Source organism: Candoia aspera, chromosome 13, assembly GCF_035149785.1.
Source record: "Candoia aspera isolate rCanAsp1 chromosome 13, rCanAsp1.hap2, whole genome shotgun sequence".
NCBI lineage: Eukaryota > Metazoa > Chordata > Lepidosauria > Squamata > Boidae > Candoia > Candoia aspera.
The window spans coordinates 4,265,112-4,288,053 of record NC_086165.1 but is presented as its reverse complement, the minus strand read 5'-3'; the positions used below and the strand labels follow the sequence as shown (position 1 = coordinate 4,288,053).

General features: G+C 43.8%; 1 protein-coding gene across 1 annotated transcript in view; it reads right to left on the bottom strand.

The window, feature by feature from the left end:
* Window positions 1-3,999, bottom strand: part of LINGO1 (leucine rich repeat and Ig domain containing 1) — a 128,452-nt gene extending 124,453 nt beyond the window's left edge. Inside the window, exon 1 of the mRNA XM_063314260.1 lies at window positions 3,931-3,999. Coding sequence (XP_063170330.1) covers window positions 3,931-3,996 — 66 coding nt within the window. The 5' untranslated portion in view covers window positions 3,997-3,999. The remainder of the gene's footprint in view (window positions 1-3,930) is intronic.
* Window positions 4,000-22,942: the final 18,943 nt, after the last annotated feature.

Sequence of the window (22,942 nt, the reverse complement as noted above, 5' to 3'; positions counted from 1 at the left end):
TTAAAACTGATAAAATGAAACCAATGTACTCTAGACTAGCCATTTAATTGGCTCCATATCAGCCTGGGGTCCCCAGGCCCGCTGACAGAACCACGTCTCCAGGGCCTTCCCAAAAATCATCAAAGTGGGGGACAATCTTATCTCCAGGGGAATAAAATTCCATAGGAAGGAAGCCACCATGGAGAAGGTCCTTTTTCTCGGTCCCACCAGATGTAACTCCCCAATTGATGGGACCCTCAACATGTGCTGCCTCCTGCTCTGGTGGGCCTATGTGGGTTCTATGTGGTTGCTGCAATGACTTGATGGCACGCAATCCATCCGTCTGTCTGTCATTCAGAAGTGCATGTCTTCTGCACAGGGAGATTCCCTTTCCATACAAGTGTTTCACAGTTGGGTCACACCCAGAGTCCGAGATGAGGGAATTGCTAGGAAACACGTGGATGAGGCCAAAGGACCAAGCAGGAGATGACGATGATGCCAATGAAGATGGATGATTTTAAAAATCTATATGCCACCCTTCCAGATAGAGGTCTCCCAATACCCCCAAATCGCAACCTCATTGGTTTTTAAACTAAACCTCTAATTCCAAATTAATTAATTTAAAATTAGTGAATTGATTAAATTAATTAATTAAAAATGTCTAGTGAATTAATGTAATTAATTAATTAAAAAATGGCCCCAGACACGATGAGAGCTTAGAAGACTTTCTGGCCCAGGAAAGTCAAATGGAGTCAAATAGAGCAGGAAATAGCCTTATGCTTCTTTCCATGCAGGGCCCTGGAGTCAAGTCAATCTTTAAAGCTGCTTCACTGAAAGAGCTGTGACTCACCTCTTGGGGAAGCCGTAGACGTCTGGCCATTCCTACCCTGCAGAATTGATCAGATGCCCGTTCTCTTTGCATTTGGGAAGAAGAGCATGCAGGGATATGTAAACCTTTAGAACAATAAAGGAAGGGGGGAAACTGGAAGGCTTTGCCCTCTGAATGATGGGAAAACGCTGCCTAGGTGGCCAGATTTTCTGCTTTCTAAAGGCCTTCTGCTGAACAAGACTTCCTTCTCCATCCATCTGTCTTTGCTACTAGATAGGCTGGCAAATCCTGGAACAGGGAAACACGTGTGCGCAGACATGCAGGAATCTGCACTCCGTTAATGCTCCAGTGATAAAGTGCTGGGATGATTGGTGATCATTAGCCAGCTTCCCCTCTGGTGGATGCACATCAGGTGCACTCCATCATGCTGATCACAGCTGCAGAGAGTGTAGTGTGCCAAAAAGTATACATACACACCAAACAAATCCTTAAGAATGCCAGACCTTGGGGCGCTCAGCTCTGGAACTATTCTTCCCATATCCTGGAAGATGGACCAATGGAGGATGAAGTCCTGCTCAGTAGAAGACCTAAAGAACCTGGAAGGCTAGGTAGTGCTTTCCCATCATTCAGAAAGGAGAGGTTTTCCAGTTCCTGGGCATGCGATTTTCCCCAACCCTTTATTGTTCTAGAGCTTACACATTCCTGCACTCTTTATTTCCCAGTGCTGCTTGAACAAAGAGAACAGGCATGCGTTCAATTCTGCAGGTAGAAAAGCAAACTCAGGGAAGTAAGAGCTTAACTATGAGTTAAGTTTTTACTTCTGAAACAAGACCTTTTAAAGCCCATCGTCCCCAGTCAAGAACCTTTCTGATGCATTGGACTTCAACTGCTGGCAACAGTGACTTGGGATTGTGGAAGTTGTGGTCCAAAATAGCTGGAGGGGAACTAGGATGATTAACAGACTTTGGCTACTGCAAGAGCCTGGTGGCCAGGATTGAACTTCATTATTCTTCTCCTCTTCCCTTCCAGCTGAATGCAGGACCACTGCGACATATCACCCAACCTGTCTGGTGTTTGCACGTGCTGACTCAACCCTGCCCAGTCTTTCTAAAATTTATTTATTTATTTATTATTCAAATTTCTATTACCGCCCATCTCCCCACAAAGATATCCTCCCATATGAAGATAGGACCCAAAGAAGTTAAGCAACTCCCCCCGCCCCCCGGCAATAAATATAGAACTGAGACACTATTCCATCTTTAGTCTCAGGATGGCATTAGTGATGCCTTTTGGAATGACATGTGGTGCCAGACATTCCTAACAGCTCCTTCCAGGAGGACCAGTAACAACCCCTCTCATTTGATGTGACCTGAGATCTCAGCATCTTTTTCTTAGACAAACCATATAGCTGCATTCTGGCCACCCCCCAGCCACAGTAAGAGATGCTTGAATCATCCTGATGGTTTTTTCATTAAGGAACTAAATTTTGTTCTGCATTGAAAACTTCCTTTGTTTCCTCTGGGGCGCAGTCAAGCTGGGAAATTGCCTGAGAACAGGCAGCTCTGATGCTTGCTGTCTCACACACTGCCTTATCAAACTGACAGTTCACAAGTTTTAATCTGGGATTCTGAACATACAGAACAAGCTGAAACCTGCTCCTGTCTCTTTCGAGTGTCCTGGAGGAAGAGAGTGAGCAGCGCAGGCTAGAAAAGGAGGCCAAGTATCATCCCAGAGCAGGAAGGAAGAAATTCAAGAGAAAGAGCTTCCGTGGCACGCTAGAAAGATCTACGTTGTCCAGCTTGACACATCCAAGGTCATCAAACCTATGCTCTGAATGTTAATCCTGACAGCCTTTCTCTGGAAATCTTTTTTTTTTTAAATAATATAAGCCCATGTATTTAAGATCCAGCCTCTAGAGCAACAGGAATTTTTTGCTACCCCCATCATTTTGAAGATGGGGAACATATTGCCTTTCAATGGCCTCTTCTCCATTTATGGAGAACATCTAAAGCTACGGGATCTAACCAGATCCATCATCTAGGATTGCAGGGGTGGCAATGTTCCTGAATGTGCCTTATGCTGAGAATTCCCTGAAACAAAAATATCATGCTCTTTCTGAAAGCTAATTTTGTACTTGAAGGGGAGTTTGTAATGTGAGTTTTTATACCAGTGACCTCCACCCCATTATTCTAAAGTTATGCAACTGAGTCCTCCACCAGAACTTAGCACCATCTCTTCAACACAGGCTCACTGTTTGCAGAACGGGTTTGAGGATGCTGGACTGAACTGTTCAACTCTGACTGCCGAAGTCCCCATATTGTGTTACTCTGGGGTGGGGGGGTGAGAGGTAGACTTTTCTCAAACAGCAATATTTTGCATAAAGAAATATGGGACTCTGGAGTGGGTAGAAGGCCATCAAGTCCAATTACATGCTTAGCAAAGGAATCTAAATTCAAGTGCCCCCAAGTCAACAGTATTAATTAACATAGACCTACAGGTAGTCCTCGCTTAATGACCACAATTGAGACTGGAATTTTGGTTGCTAAGCGAAGCAGTCATTAAGCAAATCTGACCTGAGTTTGTGACCTTTTTCTGTGGCAGTCATTAAGTGAATCACTGTGGCCGTTAAACGAACCATGTGGTTATTAAGTGAATCACATGGTCCCCCATTGATTTTGCTTCTCAGAAGATAGCTGGGAAAGTCGAAAATGGCAATCATGTGACCACAGGATGCTGCAACAGTCATAAATACGAACCAGTTGCCAAGCACCCAAATCATGATCACATGACTGCAGAGATGCTGTGATGGTTGTAAGTGTGAGCATTGGTTGTAAGTCTGTTTTTTCAGCACTGTCTTAAGTCTGAACCATCACTAAATGAATGGTCATTAAGTGAGGACTACCTGTACACATGCTCAAATGTACAATATAAAATTCCCACATGGCTGTCAAACTGGGTTATCTATTTTCATATTTCAAGTACCCCCAACAGATTTCATGTTGCTGATGAGGAGAAATATAGGCAAGCCCCCACTGTGGGCTAGTGACACGCTCAGTTGTATTTTCCACCATAGCACATAGCAAAATGCATTCCCATTTCTTAGCGGGAGACTTCCCACTTACCCAAGTAAGTGTAGAATGACTGGTTTCCAGAGATGCAGTGCTTATCTTCCTTGCCTGTCCAGTCATGCACTGAAAAGAAAATAATATGATATTTTGAGTCCGTGCTGCCTCATAGGAAATTATACCCCCAGGAGAGACTTTGGGCCCATCACTCATTCAGCCCAACCTACCTCCCAAGTCTGTGGTTGTGGGATAACTCCTCATGTTTACCACCTTGACTGCCCAAAGAAACAGGCAAGCTAACAATGTATGGAATAAATCAGGCAATGTAATGGTCTGTGGGAATGACCTTGGGAGACAGGAGGGAGGGCTGCAAATGGGACAATTGGCATGCAAAATGTGTCTCGGCCGACTGAAAAGGAGAGGGCATGGGAAATGTCTCAGAAGGGACCCTCCCTAGTTTTCCAGAGAGTAAAGGACAGGAGAAATATTTTCAGACTTGCAAGGTTCTGTTAATGCAGTGTTTCTCAGCCTTGGCAGCTTTAAGATGCTGGCTGAGCTGGGGAATTCTGGGAGTTGAGGTCCACGCATCTTAAAGCTGCCAAGGTTGAGAAACACTGTGTTAATGTAACCTTACAATAAATATAGAGCTAGTCTTCCTGGTTGTGCTTCTTGTCTGCACTACCTCACAGGGCTGGCAGGCAGGCAGGCAGGCTGGTGACTATTAAGCAAGGTGGCATCTGGCTTCCCAGTCGAGATGGCTCGGTCAGGCAGGAATTCTGGGAGCTATAGTCCCTACTCAACTGGTGAGCACTAGGTTGGGGAAGGCTGACGCAAAAACAGTACTCTGCCAGATAAACCAGGGCTATGACTTAGCAGAGAACAAACAGAAATTGAGAACGGTAGTGAGGCGTTAGCCTTTGTTAACTTTTAGACAGGGAATGGACAGCAGGGCATCAGCTGCCAGGTCAAACCAGCTTCCGTTGTCACACTGACTGCAAGAATAATTGAATCCCTCCCTTGCAAGGCCCTTAAGCCAACATCAACCAACGCCTGTATATAATCCTATAGAAAAGGATGCAGAGAACAGTTGAGGAGGAATATAATTGGAAACACAGCTTGTGAAAAACTTGCCGGCACGTGGAACAACATGCCAACTCCCGTCCCCAGACAGATGGCACCAGCTTGGAGATTTCATACCCAGGTGACAAAAAGTTCCAGACCTACAGTAGCAGCTAACGTTTCCATTGGCATATTTCAGTTTTGGGCAGAGGGCCAAGGTTTTCAAAAGATCATCCAAGCCTAGTTCCCTCCTGACAAGGAATGAAATAGAATCATAGTTGCCTAGATCTCAGGCAAGGCTTGGCATGATTCCCTGGAGACTCCAGATGTTGGGTGTCAAGCATGAGGGCCAAAGAAATTCCGTCATTTCCCCTCTCCGACCAAGCTTGCCTCCAGCTGAGAACACAACAACGGCTGGATCTGGGTTCACTTGCTTTGAGCTATATCTGTTCCTTACTATAATCTGAGACTAGAAACTGAGCCAATTCCGACAGATACTTAATCCAAAGCCCTGGTTATCCCAGGACTTCCTTTGTGGAAGGCCACCTCATCTCTGGATTTGGAGAGTGCAGATCATGAGCAAAATTCACCCCTTGCACTAAGCCACAAGATGGTTTATGTAACTTTCGGTTTGGCCTTAGCCGTGGACCTGCCAAATGTGCCTTATTCAAAACCCGTAACACCCTCCCCCCACCCCCACCCCCGCGCCTCAGTTTGAGCCCACCTTAGCTCAGTGGAATATGTGCAGCCAGTAACTGGGTGCTCGTACCTCATAACCTAAAAAAGACCCACCTGGACAAGGGAGGTAGAGTCTCTGCACCCATTTCTGACAGAAACACTTTTTTCTTGGAAGGACATTTCAGAAGCCATCAATCTTTCATGCAGTTGAAAGAGAATTGGTAGGAAAAAAAAATATGCAGGTACTTTTTCTTCTGCAAAGCCCTGGTTTGCTTGCTTTGCCTCTGAGGACAGAGACTTGGGTCAACCTCTTGGAAGCTCAAATCCCAAAGTTCTCCAGAAGGTTCTCCAGAAGTTGAGGTCAAGAAAATTGCCCTGTGGAAGCACCTCCTAGCCATCCATCAAATGGCTATCACTTCATTCTGCCTCAATCCCATTCACAAAGTCTGAACGCCTGAGATCAATGTTGGGTTGGTGTAGCAGCACTAGGAGGATGTGAGGGATCCAAGGCACCGGCCCCTTCTGGATGCTCCCTTCCTTGTTTGAATTGGCAGGAAAGTGACAGCATGAAGCCAACTCTTGGCTTCTCGTCAGCTCCCCACATGGGGGTAAGAGGGCACTTTAATTCCCAGCCGTCTTTTCTTAAGGAAGGCACTTATGCAGCATCATTAAGTCATCGCCTCTCTTTCTTTTCCGATAAACTAAAAAGACGGAGATGAATTCCTGCTCACACTGATAGGTACATCCTCCTGCCCTCTCATCTCATTCCCATTCAGCAATTGCTGCCTGCTTCACAATGCATTAATGAACCAAGTTTCACAGCCCAGATGCAGAGCTGGAGTGAAAGCAAGCCAGCAACGCATCTCAAGTGAAGCTAAAGCTGATCTGAACGCAGGGGTAGCTAGGGCAGAGTTGACATCTCCCCTGTTACTTCCCTGCATAAATATCAGGAAGCTGTTACAAGGTCAATGATTTAAGCATGATTCTTGGTGACTTCCTGGAAACCATATGGAAGTGGTTTGCCATTGCCTTCAAAAAAAGGTCCATGATGCTTCTCAATGTTCTGGTCCATCCCATTGGCCTGAGATTCTCAGGGGATCTCCCATTTATGGACTAACCTGGCCCAGTCCTCTTTAGCTTCAGAGATCAGCCAGTGTCAGCTGAAGTGTCAAAGACGGCCTTAGTCATGAGTAAACCCTTTCCTCATGAGGGTTTGATCACTAGTGAAACTAGGAATTCTGCCATCTGCATTCCTTAAGGCAAGATCATGGTCTGAGTCTCAGTTTGAATCAGAGAGGGGAATTCCCTGCACCTTGAGAAGGTACTTCAGGAATATTTCCCCCAAGATTTAGAAGTCTCTGGTCATCTTTAAGGTCTCCAGGAATAAAGAACTTGTTCCTCATGGTCATCTAGTTCCCAAAGCTGCCCATCTTCAGTGGGATGGGTTTCATTATCAATTAATCCATGTACTGGTATGTGGGAATGACCGTGGGAGACTGGGCCAAAAGACGCTGTCAAAGGACCAATCAGGTAAGAGACAGCTTAGCCCACTGCTGGATAATGGAAGGGGCAAGAGGCTCAGAAGAGACCCTCCCTAATTTCTCGGGCTGTAAAGGAGACAGGGGGAGAATTGTACTTTCAGACTTGCAAGATTCTATTAATGTAGCCTTACAATAAAGTAGAATTAGCTCATCTGGTTGTGTTTCCTGTCTGGTCTACCTAATAAGGCTGACAATCCATTAACCTACAAGGGCTTTGATTCATAGGCCAGAAAAGAAAAAAGGAAAAAAAAGAATGGTGTGCTAATTTTAACACTAGACACAAAATATCTTAATTTTAGAATCCCCTCCACTCTCTGTATTTAAGTGGTATCACAGGCCCTGGCTGTTTGCACCACCTACTGCCCAGCTGTCTGAAAAGGCTGGGAGATAAACCCTGGAGGAGGAGGGACCCCTTGCCTTATCCCACCGTGGCCTCCCTTTCCGCTCAGGATCTGTGGAGGATTTACAAAGGAGAGCCACGGAAAGATAAAAAATAAACGATGGAGGGTCGTTTCTCTATAAAACAACAGACAGAGTTTATTCATATGCCTCAGAGACCTTCTGTCCTGGGTTTTCTATCCCAAGGTGCTCGAAATGATGGGCAAACATCTGGAATGTTTTGTCAGGATGTCTCCCTGTGTTTGTGCATGTGTGTGTGTGCTTGCAGGATAGAGGACTCCCACCTTCTTTCTCTTCCTGACGTAGGTCTGCTCCCAATCTTTCTCACCTTCCACTCGTTTTGTCTTCCTGGGGGAGGGTCCCAGTTTAGCAGCTGGTTGGGGGTTGTGCATCCCTTCTGTTGGAGAACTTGTCTTCCAGATCCAAAGAGTGGGGTGTCAAAATGAGTGGAGGGACTCTTTTGGGGGGGGGGGGTGAGCTGCCGCAGGCAGAAGGACTGATCAAGACACTCTTGATGAATCCCAGCTTCTCACTGATTCTCTGATTGCAGAGAATTGAGCAAGGCCCCTCAAAATACCTTCCCTTTACAGCTGAAAGATGACCGTAAGATGGTGGAGAAAAGATGGCAAGAGACTCACCTCATGCCATTGACCAAGTTCGTTGCTTGCTTGCTGTCTGCCTGAGCTGGGGTTTTACTTGGTTTTATAATGTGCCATTTTTGAGAGGGAATTCTGATGGGAATTACATAATCATTTGCCGAGTAGTATAATCATTTGTCAAGGGGGAGGGTCAAGGTGGGAACAAGGATGAGCAATTTGTTGCCGTCAAAAATCTATGGCACGAGGCCAAACAGTAAAGAGGGCTAGGGAAGGTTGAATCGGTCTGCGGAAAACCATCTGCTGATGTTATGATAACACCAGCGGCAGCTGGCCAAAGCTGTCAGCCTGGTTTTGGCTTTGGAGTGGGACTAATTGTGGGGGCTTGAATTGGAGACTCACTCCCAGGACCACCTTGACCCTTTCTCAGACTTTTTCAAAATGGACCAAAACACACTGTTGGTGTTCAACCATTTCTGATGGTTTGGCATTGCAGTATTAAGGAAGATGTCAAATGATGTGCTGGGGACACTCATGGCTACAGACTATGGACTGTTCACCTCTATGGATATCTCAGCATTTTCTTTTAGATTTCTCTCAGCTAGAGCCCTGCCCATGGAGAAACTAAACCAAGACAACTTCAAAGAGATGTTGTGTTCCTCAGTTGGGAAGTCTTCTTCTGACCCACAGAGAAAAGGGAAGTTCTTCTTGTGCACTCCGTCAGTGCAGTTCTATATGCATCTACTCGAATGTGAATTTCACTGAGTTTGGTGGAATTTACATCCAAGTAAGAGGGTACTGTGGAGTCAGTTTGGTGTAGAGGTTAAGGCACCAGGCTAGAAACTGGGAGGCCATGAGTTCTAGTCCCGCCTTAGGCAAGAAGCCAGCAGGGTGACCTTGGGCCAGTCACTCTCTCTCAGCCCTAGGAAGCAGGCAATGGCAAACCACTTCTGAAAAACCTTGCCAAGAAAACTGCAGGGACTGGTCCAGGCAGTCTGTGAGAATTGGACACGATTGAGCAAATTAAAAAAAAAGAGGGTACTATAACTTGTGCAGTTTGGGGCTGCATCCCCAGAGGTAGAGTGTCACGATTATGGGAAGTGAGAATTACCCACTCTATGCTTCACTGGTCAGACCACACCTGGAACACTGTGTTGAGTTCTGGTTGTCCCAATACAAAAAGGTTGCGAAGGACTGGGAAGAGTGCAAAGAAGTGTAACCCAGATGGTAAGGGGCTTGGAGGCTAAACCTAATGAAGACCAGTGGAAGGAACTTGGAATGTTCAGCCTAAAGATGAAAAGGCGAAGGGAAGACGTGACAGCAATCTTCCAATACATGAAGGGATATCACAGGGCAAAGGGTACGGATTTTATTTGTTTATTTATTTGTTTATTTAATTTTCAAGATTTATAAGGCTGCCCAACTCAAACAGCGTGACTCTGGGTGGCCTAGAGCATAAAACACAATAAAAAAGAAAAAACATTCCACTGTAGGTCTTCACTCAGAAGCCACCTCTGGAAGTTTTCAAGGAATGATTGAACAGCCATTTGTCTAGGATGGAATGAAGACTCCTGCCCTGGGCAGCAGGTTGGACCAGACGACCTCCAAGGTCCCTTCCCCGCCAGGATTCTATGTTTCTTTAAGTAGCAAGGACTCATGTTTCACAGAGATAGGAGAAACCATCACAAATTCTCTTGAATTCCCATTTTTTCCCCATTTATGTTGGCTTTGGCTCAAATTCCCATGGGAATCCATTTCTGATTCTTACTCTCTTTTTAAAAAAAGTTAGCACCAACGTTAACATGTTGTTTCATGAGCATTTTCTCCAATGCACACATTATGGCGCTTTCTTTGCCCCATAATGTAGCCATCTCTCATGTATTTTTCCTAACATCCACATTTTTAAAGCCATTCTCTCTAGCACAATGTGTTTTTGTCAGCCTTTCCCCTTAGCATATGCATTTTAAAAAAAGTCATTAAGGCTGTAAGCCGGGGAAAATAAGAAGTTCAGAAAAGGAGCATGTTCCAACTTTTGTAAATATTTGGGGAGGGCAAATGGGGTACATCTGGATCTATTTGTAGTATTTTCCAATCCCTTATGCTAGTAAATCCTATTTTCTTTGCTTCAGAATATTCTTAAATTGGGCAAAGTCTTGTGAAGCAGTTCTGAGTTCAACTTCCTTTTCCAAGTTAGCTTAAATAACAGAGGGCAAGTGAAGTCCCAGGCCTTGTGAATCTCCTAAGTGTCTCTTTCTGTTTTTCTGTCTCCTGCAATCACCCTTGGTGGGACAATTTCCCACCGCCTGGAGGCAGGAAAGTTGCTTCTTCTACGGCTAGAAACATCCCCCAAAGAAATTTGTAAGACATTCCAAAGCATCTTGAGAATGAAGTGGAAAAACAGTTAATCGAACTGGCTCAAATGGCTAAACTGACAGCATTGAATTTGCTTGTAACTGAAAAAACAACAACAATCTTTTGATTTTGGGCTTTGACAATTAGATGGTTTGATTTTAGAGAAACAAGGTGATTACACGTTTAATTAACAGTAAGAGATTCACGTTGTATAATGGGCTTTTATATTTGTGTTGAAGAAGGTTGGAAGTCGTCTGGGCTTTACATTTTCTATCTATTCTTGCACTGTTTTAGTTTTTTCTTGTTTCTTTTAGTTTTGTATTCTGTCTGTTCGGTATTCTGTATTGTGTATTTTAATTATACTTGGGAAAAAAATTAACAAAGCTGTAATAAGAATAAAAAAAGAGAACGAAGTGGAAAAACAGAAACCTTTTCTGTAGAACAGTCAGTTTCTCGGGAAACTGGGAGACAGACTCCGTACAGCAGCATCTGGCTCTCTGTGTTTAGCTGCCCTGACAATCCGTCTGATGGAGAGGTAGGACGGCAATGTTTTATATCAATCTTCCTGCGAGAGCCATGATTGGCATCCCGGATGACTTTCCTCATCAGAGAAATGAGCCCTCGCATTAAACAGAATTGGCAAGGGAGGGCTGTCAGGCGTCAGCGTTCCCCAGCAAGAGGGGTGCACGAAGGAAGTCACTGCTCATAATTGATGCTGCATTCTCTCCAGAGCCACATCTTGTACCAGTGCCTGTACAGCCCACAGGATCCCCAAATCTCGCCCCACAAACGTCTTTGGAAAGCAATCAGCAAGGGCCCTGTGATACAGCCACCAAACACCCACCCACCAGATGGCAGGAAGGAGCTTGATTTTTTTTTTTTTGGCATCCCTTTGCTGCCATCTGTTGGTCACTTGAATTTTTGCAATCCCAATTGGGTTCTATCGGTCTTTTGCTGTTCTCCCCATCTCTGGAGGCCTCCGGAGAGTTCCCAAATTCTTTGAGAAGCGAAACGAAGAGGAAAAGGAAGATGCTGTTGCCTGACAAGGCAGGTGCAAACTAAGTGGAGTTAAGAGAAGCATGTTTGGGAGGAACAGAGCTGAGAAGAGAAACTGGGGTTAAGAAGGTCCAGGATCGTAGGGGATCCAAAGAGAATCTTTCTGAGAACAGCACAAGCCTCCTTTTTCTAACTGGAAATTGCCTGTGTTTTTAGGCAGAATAAACTGTTTTCCCTGGATTTATTATTTATACATACACAATCACACAGACACAGATACATATGTAAAATAACGCCACCATTTTGGCTGATTAGCAATTTAAAAAAAACCTTCAAAACTAGGTTTGTAGACCATGCTAAGCCAAGATTTGTTTAGCCATGGCTGGCCGAATAAACTTTACTGGGTTCAGTTTGAATACTACCTAGGTCCATAAACCATGATTTCCAAATCATAATAGATAGATGAACACAGTGTACTCCCTTCCACCTCACCCAATGGCTTGATGGCTTAGTGCAATATGTGAACCCAACTGGGACTGTTTATAGGGTATGTGTGTGCGTGTGTGTGTGAAGTCACACCCTGTTTTAATGTCGGTTGCATAAAATTAAATTAAAATAAAATAGCCCAGCATCTTACTTTAAAACAGGAGCAAAGCAATCAGCACAAGACCATCTATACCAAAAAATTTTGGGGGGGAGGGGTTGCTTGCAATCTACTTGCAACTGGGGATGCAGAAAGCCTCCCCAATGTTCTATGGATCATTTGGTGACCTACTGCCCCTTCACAGCTGCACTAGATCACCATGGACACCCTGAAATTTTCTGGCAAAGAACGGGAGAGCTTTATGATTAAAGCTTTTGCCCTGATGTTATTATTGGGAAGTGACAGGATAACAACCCTGGTTAAAACTATGAGGAACAACCGCGGCTGAAAGTGAAACATGCATAAAGCACCTGATCCCAGACAGAATGGCTGTTAATATTTTATAACAGAGCCAAGCCACTAGCCGAGGTAATGAATTAATGCTTATATACTAGGAAGCAGCCCAAAATTCTGGAAAGGAGACAGTATCCTAGCGACAGCTGAAACAAATAAGGTTTCCTCCACTGCCTTTTTACACCAGGCCCTGTAAGATTACCAAATACTTGTAAAATATTTACTATCCTTTTGGCAACCAAGCTAAAGCCAGTAGCTTCTAATTACACAGACCGAGTTGAAGCTTGTGTTTTATTCAACCCGAAATTGCCCAACAGTGTTCCACAAATCACAAATCTTCCCAAACACAAGCAGGATCCAAGTATGGCATTACTCAGGAGGGTTTGAAATGCAAATAAGCTGGCTCCCATTGGTTGTCTGTTGGACACGGGAGAGGGACATCATCCATGTCCTTGTGCTTTGACATCATGATGCAAGCGATGTCATCATGGCCTCTCATGGATGCCTGCAATCGTTCCCCAACCAGGTGCCCTCTAGGAATTTCACTTGCAATACATCTGAGAAGGCTGCTGCCGAATGAGATTTTCTTTAAAATAAAAATAATATGGACAATCTAATCGTAATGCTGATTCTATCCAGACATCAGGAAGCTGAGTAGTAGGGGGAGATGGGCGGTGATCAAATTGGATAAATAAATAAATAAATCTTATTTGGCATGGGCTTAATGGACATAAGTGCAATACAAATCACAACACGGCATGTATGTATTTGTCCATTTATATTTGTGTGTGTGTGTGTGTATGTCTCTATGTCTGTGTCGATGTCTCTATGAAAACCTATGTGGTCACTAAGAGTCAACAACCACTTGATGGCACATAATCAACCAATCAACGTATATATAAATTTTACAAATGTTATCTCACCCCAACAATGCCATAATTTAAACCAAGATCTGGTACTGCAGCTGAAAAAGAGTTATTCTAACTTCTTCAGGGTCCTGGAAAACTGCATTTCCCTTGTGAACCTCTGGAGATGGGACTTCAAACGGCAGTAGAAGCTGAAATGGACTTCAGAGAGCTATATGGGAGAAAGCTATTCAGTGTGAGATGGCCGTCCGGACCCTGCCTGCATGATGGAAGGAGGATGGTCAACCCACTCGAATGAGGGAACCGGCCTCTGATTCCTTCTAGCTCTTTCTCTGCTGTCCTTGGCTTCTGCTATGCTTAACTAGTGAGGAACCAGGGTTGTCTGATGCAGTTTACCCTCCTGCTTCAAGTGCCCATGGGAGGAAGCAAAGTTTTAGAAAGGAATCAGACAGGGTGGCAATGCTGCAAGGAAGAATCCCACCAGGGTCAATCAGGCAACAGCTAGAGAGCAAAGGTGGGGCAAAAGAACTGCCCTATCCACTCAGCCCCTCCTCTGCTCTGCCATTGTTCTGTTGTTAATTAATGAATGGAGGAGCTAATTGTTGCATTAAACTTCACATTACTTGAGGAGGATTCCCATTAAGCCAATTTAATTACTTCATGGCTTGGGCCTCTCCCCCTTGTATCATTAGATCAAGACTGGGATGAGAGGGGCGACGAGGAGGCAGAGAAAATAACGATGGGGGAAAGATGCAAGCGGAGTATGATTGATGGAAGGTTACAGCAAGGTTCCCAGGTTGCTGAAGTTGGAGAAAGTGATAGGAGGAGGAACGTGCGCCTCAGAAGCCAAGGGATCAAGGGATAAATGTTCCATGTGACTAAAGCTCAGGTCTTCTGAACTTCACGATGATGTCATCCTCCCAACCTGCATTTGCTCCTCCAGGCTTTTCAGATGTGATGCTGGAGGGATCCATTGGTTGTCATTAAAAAAATAATCCGCCTGTCAAGTTTTGTTCCTTGAGCAGACATTTATGGCTGTTCATGTTTAAAGCGAGTGCAATCGCCAAGCCAAACATGGCTGATCTCAAAAAACAATGCAGGGTCAGACCCGGTCAGTACTTGGACGAGGGCACCAGAAATTCTAGGGCTAGAAGCTCAACTGGGAAGCCCAACAAAGCTACAACATGCCCTGTTCCAAAAAGCTTTGAAATGGCTGCCAAGAAAACCACATAGGTGTGTTCCTGAAATCACCAGAAGCTCTGTTTGACATGAAGGAAACTTTCTCTAGTTCTTTCCTTGTCTTCTGTATACCTGTCCTGAAGCTGTTGTGGTGTGCTCCAACAGACTGGTGCAATAGCTTTCTTGCAATAGAAGAGAATATACATAGTTCAGGGTTGAACTATGGAGTCCTTGGTGCTCTCTGAGCTTGGTTGTTGGCTTGCAGACATTTCATCACCCAACTAGGTCACATCTTCAGTGATATCAGTGCTATGAAGGCACTGATGATGTTGCCTAGTTGGGTAATGAAACATCTGCAAGCACACAACCAAGCTCAGAGAGCACCAAGGACTCCATAGCTTTCTTTCTCCCCACTCCCACTTTCCTTTGGACAGGAGTAGACTTTACAAAGAGAGCAAGTCTGCTGTAGTGATTAAAACCACCAGGCTAGAAACTGGGAGATCATGAGTTCTAGTCTCACCTTACACATGAAGCCAACTGGGTGGCATTTGGCCAGTCCTTCTCTCCCAGCTTTAAGAATAAGAAGGCCAGGGCAAACCACTTCCAAAAATCTTGCCAAGAAAACTGCAGGGAGTTGTCCAGGCACTTGCAAGGATTCAAGGCTGATTTGTAGGCACACACATAAAATTATAAGCAGCCACCTGCCCCATGCCACTGCTGAGTCTTCAGAAGCTTCTCCTCCTTTCCCTCAAGTCCATTTCAGAATTATTGAAGCATTTTCTACTTCTTTGAGTTTCCAAATCAGTTTGGCTTTGGTCTGACCTTCTTCCACACATCTGCATGCATGCACCCCTAGAGACCTTTCCTTTTTTCTGTGCATGAAGTTTCGGGGTAGAGAAAACCAAGCGTTAATCTCTTCTATGCAATCTCGCTTTGCTCTCTGATGGCTGGGCTCCTCTTGGCGGATAAAAAGCTTGCTTGGATAAAGCCAAGCGGGACTCACAATGGGGTGTGATTCTGGTTACAAAGGCTTGCTGAGATTAGGACTGGAGAAATCTCTTCAGGCAGAGAGAAAGTGGGCAGTTCTTTTCAAAGAAGAAGAAACCATGACAAAATAGCTTGTCCTGCGTGACCCCAGGATGCCTTGGAATTAACAATCTGCCATTTCAGCCTCGCAACAGCCAGAAAGCATTTCATGGCCAGTGAATATGGTTCTGTTATTATTTTTAAATTTGATTTATATACTTATACCCTGAGCAAGGATGTTCAAGGCAACTCACAACAGAATGAAAACCAAGATTTTAAAAACAGGGAAATGTTTCTTATCTGTTTCTTCTAATATTGATAAAAATATGATAAATAAATAAATAAATGTTTCTTCTAATATCTAGTGGATTTTAGAATCAAGTGGATTTTAGAATCAAGTACTTATCAAGTACTAAATAGGTAAAGGTAAAGGTTTCCCTTGACATTAGGTCCAGTCGTGTCCAACTCTAGGGGGCGGTGCTCATCTCCGTTTCAAAGCCGAAGAGCCGGCGTTTGTCCGTAGACACTTCCTCCGTGGTCATGTGGCGGCATGACTAAATGGAACTCCGTTACCTGTCCGCCAAAGCAGTACCTATTAATCTACTCACATTTGCATGTTTTCGAACTGCTAGGTTGGCAGGGATGCGGTGGCGCTTCGGGTTAAACCGCTGAGCTGCTGATCAGAAGGTCGGCGGTTCGAATCTATGTGACGGGGTGAGCTCCCGTTGCTAGTCCCAGCTCCTGCCAATCTAGCATTTGAAAACATGCAAATGTGAGTAGATGAATAGGTACCACTTTGGTGGGCAGGTAACGGCGTTCTATTTAGTCATGCCGGCCACATGACCATGGAAGTGTCTATGGACAAACGCCGGCTCTTCGGCTTTGAAATGGAGATAAGCACCGCCCCCTAGAGTCAGACACAGCTGGACTTCATGTCAAGGGAAACCTTTACCTTTACTTTACTTATGCAACACATTTCTTTCTGTTCTACTTGCTTGGTTTGCTCTGCATCCTTCTGTTTGTGATTACTTTTTTTTTTAATGAAATAGCTGAAAAATACTTGGTCAATGGTTTGATTTTGGAGTGGTCCACAAAGTTCAAGGGTCCTGTCTCTTTAATCCAGGTATTGACGGCATGGCTTCTGGAGATGCTGTGATGTTCTACATCCCTACCCCAAAGCAGAAAATCTTGCACAAGAAATGTTGAACTTCTGCAAGACCACATGCAAGACATTGAAATCTTGTGAGATCCCACTGAAATTGCAGTCCTCTTGCATCCTTGTGCCAAACTGCTTTAAAAAGTTCACCATTGTGGAAGAAGGCAGGAATCTGGTACAGTGCTGAAGCCAGAAATGATTACCAAGCATGATCTAATCCAGGGTTTCTCAGCCAGGGTTCCGTGGCACCCTAGGGTTCCACAAGAGGTCATTAGCGGTTCCCGAGGAGATCACGATTTATTTAAAGAATTATTTCCAATTTGGGCAACTTCACATGAAGGAGGTCAGTTTCATTCTTTATTTTTTGCTTAAGAACACTGTTCATGCATCTCTACAGGCCTACGCATGAAACGAACATCATGATTTTGTATCTTCTTCCCTATATCTGAGCCTGAGCGTGCAGGGGTTCCCCGAGGCCTGGAAAATATTTCAAGGGTTCCTCCAGGGTCAAAGGTTGAGACAGGCTGATCTAAACTTTCCAAGCCTGCATTTAAATCTCCTACTTTCATTTTTTAGGAATGGCACACTTTGTAGGTGCTTCAACAAAGGACTCAAGCATTTGGAGACTTATAACTGATTGGAAAAAAAAATTCCATCTTTCAGGGGCAGATGGGTGGGGAGCTCCCTTGTCACTGGATAAAGGCACAGCTGTGCTCAGCTTGTAACGAATATTCTGACAGGCAAAGCAATTCTGGGCTAGAAAGTTGCATATTACATTGCATTTCTGAACAATCCCTTCCTCTTCGCAGAGGCTGATCATTTGCAAAATAAATGTTCCTTTCTCATAGGGTTACAAAGCAATTAACTTGCAGAGAAAAGTTTGCATAGACTTAAGAGTGAGTCAATTGTTTTGTTAATTCCTTTGCTGATAAGGAACTCAGAGCCAGAGGTCAGACCTGCTGGTCTGAGTAGGAAGCAGAAAAAGTAAGCAAAAACTGACTAAAATCAGTTTAAAAAGGGTCTGTGTGTGTGTGTACGTGTGTGTGTGTGTGTGCGTGTGCACGTGCGCATGTGGGGTCTTATTCAAATGTCATCCATTTATGCAAATAAAGACATTTTCATTCTGATCACAGAATTCCCCCTCACCCACCCAGCACAGATTTGCTTTATTCAGATAGTCATAAACCATCCTGGAATATGTCCTTGCATGTTGACTGTATGATTTCATTATTTGTTTGTTCATTTATTTCCTGGTTTGTACCTGGATGGGAGACTGCCAGAAAATCCCAAACTGGCAGGATAGACTGCAGAGTTAAGGCGGAAAAAACAGCTGAATTGACTTAAAGCAGACTTCACTTTTATTCTATGACCCCAGAAAATCATGAGCACTGCCTAGTCATCGTTTGAAGCCAGCTTGTTCAGAAAGAGAGATCTGATGTAAAATGGTTGGATTAAGAGGTTTTTAGAATCTTTACATTAACTGACGAGGCTTCATCAAGAACTGAGTGGCAGACATGTTAATATACTCAACTCTCCCTTGAGTTGAACTCAGTTCCTGGGGCTTTGCCACTTTTTAAAATCTTCCCAGTCTACCGTTATGCAAAGACTCAGCTCTCTGGAGAAGGCTGTAATGCTGGGAAAGGTGGAAGGAAAGAGAAGAAGAGGATGGCCAGCAGCAAGGGGGATGGACTCAGTTACCACAGTGATGGGTGCACCATTGGAAGACCTGAAGGACCAGTCTGGGGACAGACCATCATGGAGAAGATCTATGTGGTCATTAAGAGTTGACAACAATGTGATGGTATGTAATCAATCAATTAATCAATGGGAAGAAAGAGACAAGGTGGATGGACTCAGTTATAGTGGCAATGGGGACACCCTTGGAGGACTTGAAGGACCAGTTGGGGATAGATCATAATGGAGAAAATCTATGTGGTCACTAAGAGTCAACAACAATGTAATCAATCAATTAATCAATGGGAAGAAAGAGGAGAAGAGGAAAACCAGCAGCAAGGTGGATGGACTCAGCTACAGTGGCATTGGGGACACCCTTGGAAGACCTGAAGGACCAGTTGGGGATAGATCATCATGGAGAAAATCTATCTACAAGTATGTGGTAGCTAGGAGTGAAAAACAACTATCTAAGGGTCAGACATGACTCAGTGCTTGCACAGGGGACCTTTCAACTTTTTTCACATATCTATCTATCTATCTATCTATCTATCTATCTATCTATCTATCTTTTGTCTATCTATCTACCATCCATCCACCTATCCCACAGCTCTGGGTTCTCCTGGTAGTTTCCCATCCATATACCAGTCAAGTCTGACCCATCTTATCTTCTTGAGACCAGCCAGAGTGGTGTTGCCACCTTTAGCAAGATGTAATGCTTAATGCTTAAAAGAACCATCCAGCTGCTCTCAAAACAGACCCCCTTCCTTTCTCTCAAGTGTAGGAAAGAATAGCTAGTTGTCCTAATGGGTAAAGTTTGGGATTATATCAGCTCTATTATTCTTTATTTTTTGCTCTGTGAAACATGCATGCACCATTTTTTTCCCATGCCCCAAAAGTAGCAAATGGGGCTAGGACAAAAAGCAAATGTGTTTTCCTTCCTGAATATTTACAGGGTCATCCACTGCCAAGAAGGCCCAAAAAGTCAAGATGGTGGCTGTCACCATGCAATGGAAGCCCTGCCCCTTTTGTACGGGGTTTCCATGGGGAAAAGGGGCGTGGCTTTGGTCACGCAGTTGCAGCTGCCATTTTGACTTCATGCAGCCTCCTGCAGACACCCTGGCGTGTTTAATTTTAAATTAAAGTCATTAATGTGACTGCTTACCAGACATGCCTTTAACAATTTTCTCTGCCTGTCGCATTAAAAATTACATTAAAAAATTGGAAGTAACTTTGAGAAGCCTCTGGGGACCATTACTAAGGCTGTCTGAGGTCACATCGAATTCCAGGGCTGCAGGTCAGGCCTGCTGTAAAAGCCACAATCTTCCATAAAATAAAAATGAGAATAAAAATCATATTAAAGTGCTCAATATCAGCTGTGATTTTTATCCTCCTCCCTTCCTCCCCCCTCATTTCCCTTTCTTTTCCCCTTGTTTAGATCCCTGCTGAAAATAACTTAAGTGCCCATCTGGGGATAACAAGCACAAGTGTTGCTTTTACATTTTCAAGGTTACTTCTCGTTACAGGGACCAGAGTAGGCTGATTAACGCAACAGCACAACATACAATAAAAAACAAAACCCCAAAGACAAATAAACATTACATTTTAAAAGGTCTGGGGAGTGGATAGGAAGGATACTTTGGGTATTAGCGTCCACTGAGTTACTAAGAAATGGGGGAACATGATGTCAGGTACTACAGGTAGTCCTCACTTAACAACCATTCGTTTAGTGATGGTTTGGACTTACAATGGTACTGAAAAAAAATGACTTATGACCAGTCCTGGCACTTATGACCATTGCAGCATCTCCGCAGTCACGTGATCACAATTTGGGTGCTTGGCAACCAGTTTGCATTTATGACTGTTGCAGAGTGCCATGGTCATGTGATCACCATTTTTGTCCTGCTTCTGGCAAGCAAAATCAATAGGGAACTGCGTGATTCACTTAATGACCATGTGGTTCACTTAATGGCTGTGGTGGTTCACTTAACGACCACCCCAAAAAGGGCTGTAAAATCGGGTCAGATTTGCTTCATGACCACTTTGCTTAGCAACTGAAATTCCGGTCCTAAGTGTGGTCATTAAGTGAGGACTACCTATATTGTTAGACAACCTTCTCCCCTCCAGCAGCTCCCATAATTCCCAGCCAGGGTTAGGATCTCCTACTGAGGTTCTCCTCCAAGGATCTAGGGAACGAGTAAGAATCTAATCGGGTATTTATATGCATTTATCATATAAGCATTTTATAGAAAGTGATGCATAATTGCCCAGAGTCGCTGGGAGTTGGGCAGCATATAAATTAATAATAATAATAATAATAATAATGCCTTTGTTGGATCTGGGCAGACTATACGTATTTTAATAAATGAAGAGAGTTGTTTAATGCCCTTTAGTATTTGCATTCACATACTTTTGTCTGTGCATGCGCATGGTTTCAACTCCAGAACTGCCTTAAGCGTGGAGCTGTTAGACCTCCTAACCAGTTCAAAACATGGAGGTTTTCCAATGCATTAAGTTCCATGCTGCAAGATAAACAGAGCAATTTTAGAAAACTCAACTTTGGAGTTTCCCCAAAGAGCTAGCATGCTTCTTTGTGAATTCAGAATATAGTCGCTATAAAATCTAGCGATTTACAGCATGACCCTGGCAGATTTCAGAGTATACAATATCCAAAATAATCTTTGTCAAGCAGGCTCTGCGGTCTACCATTTTCTAGACCCCAATTATAATCACTTGCTAGAATGCGACTGGATTCAGTAAAATAATGGATGGCGGGCAACTTTATTTGTGAACGGTTATAAATCTCACCAAATTCATCATGGTGGATTTACTACAGCTGGGGAAAAAAGTATACTATAGAGAATAGCAGGCATTTCTTGTGCCTGGCAGCTAAATAGAATAAATCTGCCCAGGAGCCGAAATTGTTTAAGCAAAGATATTTCTCACTTGAATATTTTGGGAAGAAAAAAGGGAGAAAAATGTATCTAGTCAAGGTCAAAGCTATAATTCTCTTCTATTAAAAAGGGAGGAGGGCAAAGCTTTGTAAAGTCTAGCCTAAGAAAGCTAAACAGTTTGGAATGGAAAAGTTGGTGCTACTATTTTCCCCAAATGGTCTGCTCACCTTCTCTGCCTAATAGGGAGTTAGATTTACATATTTTTTTTGATACACATGTTTCTTAGTGACCTTGTAAATGAAAAATAGCCTTGGTGTGGGGGGAGAAGGGACAAGATAAACTGCACCCCAGATGATGAACAAAATAGAGAGACAGATGAGGTCATCACAAGACCAAAGATGGGATCTAGGCTTACTTAAAATAGATCTTCTGAACCCAAAAGGACTTAAATAAGACACAACTAACTTAATCCTCACAAACTGCCAGGGGTCTACTAATGTGATGACTCAGTCTGGACCCAACCCCATGTATCCTTCACTTCTTCGTGCAATGGTTGGCATGCCATCTGAGAAAATAGACACCGACTACATGAAACATCTCCAGATCTCAGCATGGACGTTCTTAAACTGGGCCAGAAGGTCTTTCTGGAGCATAGGTATAGGAATGGCTTTGGATGAAGCTTTTGACATTTTTTTCCTGGGAATATGCGCTTCTCTCCACATTCAGGGACAAAAGGATTGATCACCAAAATTGATTAATGTCTAGACTGCTCAGGAGATGCTTTATCCCCACAGACATCACATCTATGTCCTGAGGACACGAATGCATGATGAACTCCAGCTCTCAACCAGGACTTCTAATGAGCTCTGATTTGATATTTCTAGATTGCTTCTTGCCTTCAACTTCATTCTTTTCCCCTTTCTCCCCCATTTTTTCTTTGTTGGTGCTGGGCTTAAATGAATCCTGCAAAATCCTGGAACGTTCTTTTCTCTTGCAAAAAAGGACTTCTGCTTCTGTTTTTCTTCCTCAATTCCAGAGTGTGACCTCACTGCTTTGGTGACATTTTTAAGGTCACCTTATCATAGCAAAGTGGTGGAGTCTTGTTATTCTGCTTATTTCTTTTGGTACACACCTCTGTGATATTCTGCTGCCTCTTTTCTCGCAAAGAGGAATTCCTTTGGGATTTGGCTGAAATGTGCAAAGCCACGGAGGCTGCAACACAGGGAAGACATGTGAGAACTGCTCACTCCCTTTGGGTATGCGTAACTGAGATAACAGCAAGAACCATGCACTCAATTCCTAAGAGCTTCGCTTAAAATTCCTTCTGGCGGGGATTTAAAGAAGCGTTTTCTGTTAAACTGTAGAGTAGTTGAAACACCCAGAAATCTGACTGGAATCGGTCTGATTTTCTCCATCGCTTTGAAAGACCCCCTTGGACGGTATCAATTTCCCACATGGCTTTGAAAGTTCCAGTTGGATTGGATCGATTGGCCTGTTCAGATCAATTCAGAAGTTTGAATAGGATTAAAGGGATTCAGACAATCCAATGGCAACAACTCGGAGACTTTCTTTTCCAAACCACTCAACCCATCCAGAAATGGTTTCCTCTTCAGGTACTCCAGCTAGTAGGTAAAAGATTGGGAGAATAGGGGATGGTTCTGTTAGCTTTTCAGTCTCCTTGTTGTTACCCAACTTGCATCCACTTGTGATACCGAGGGG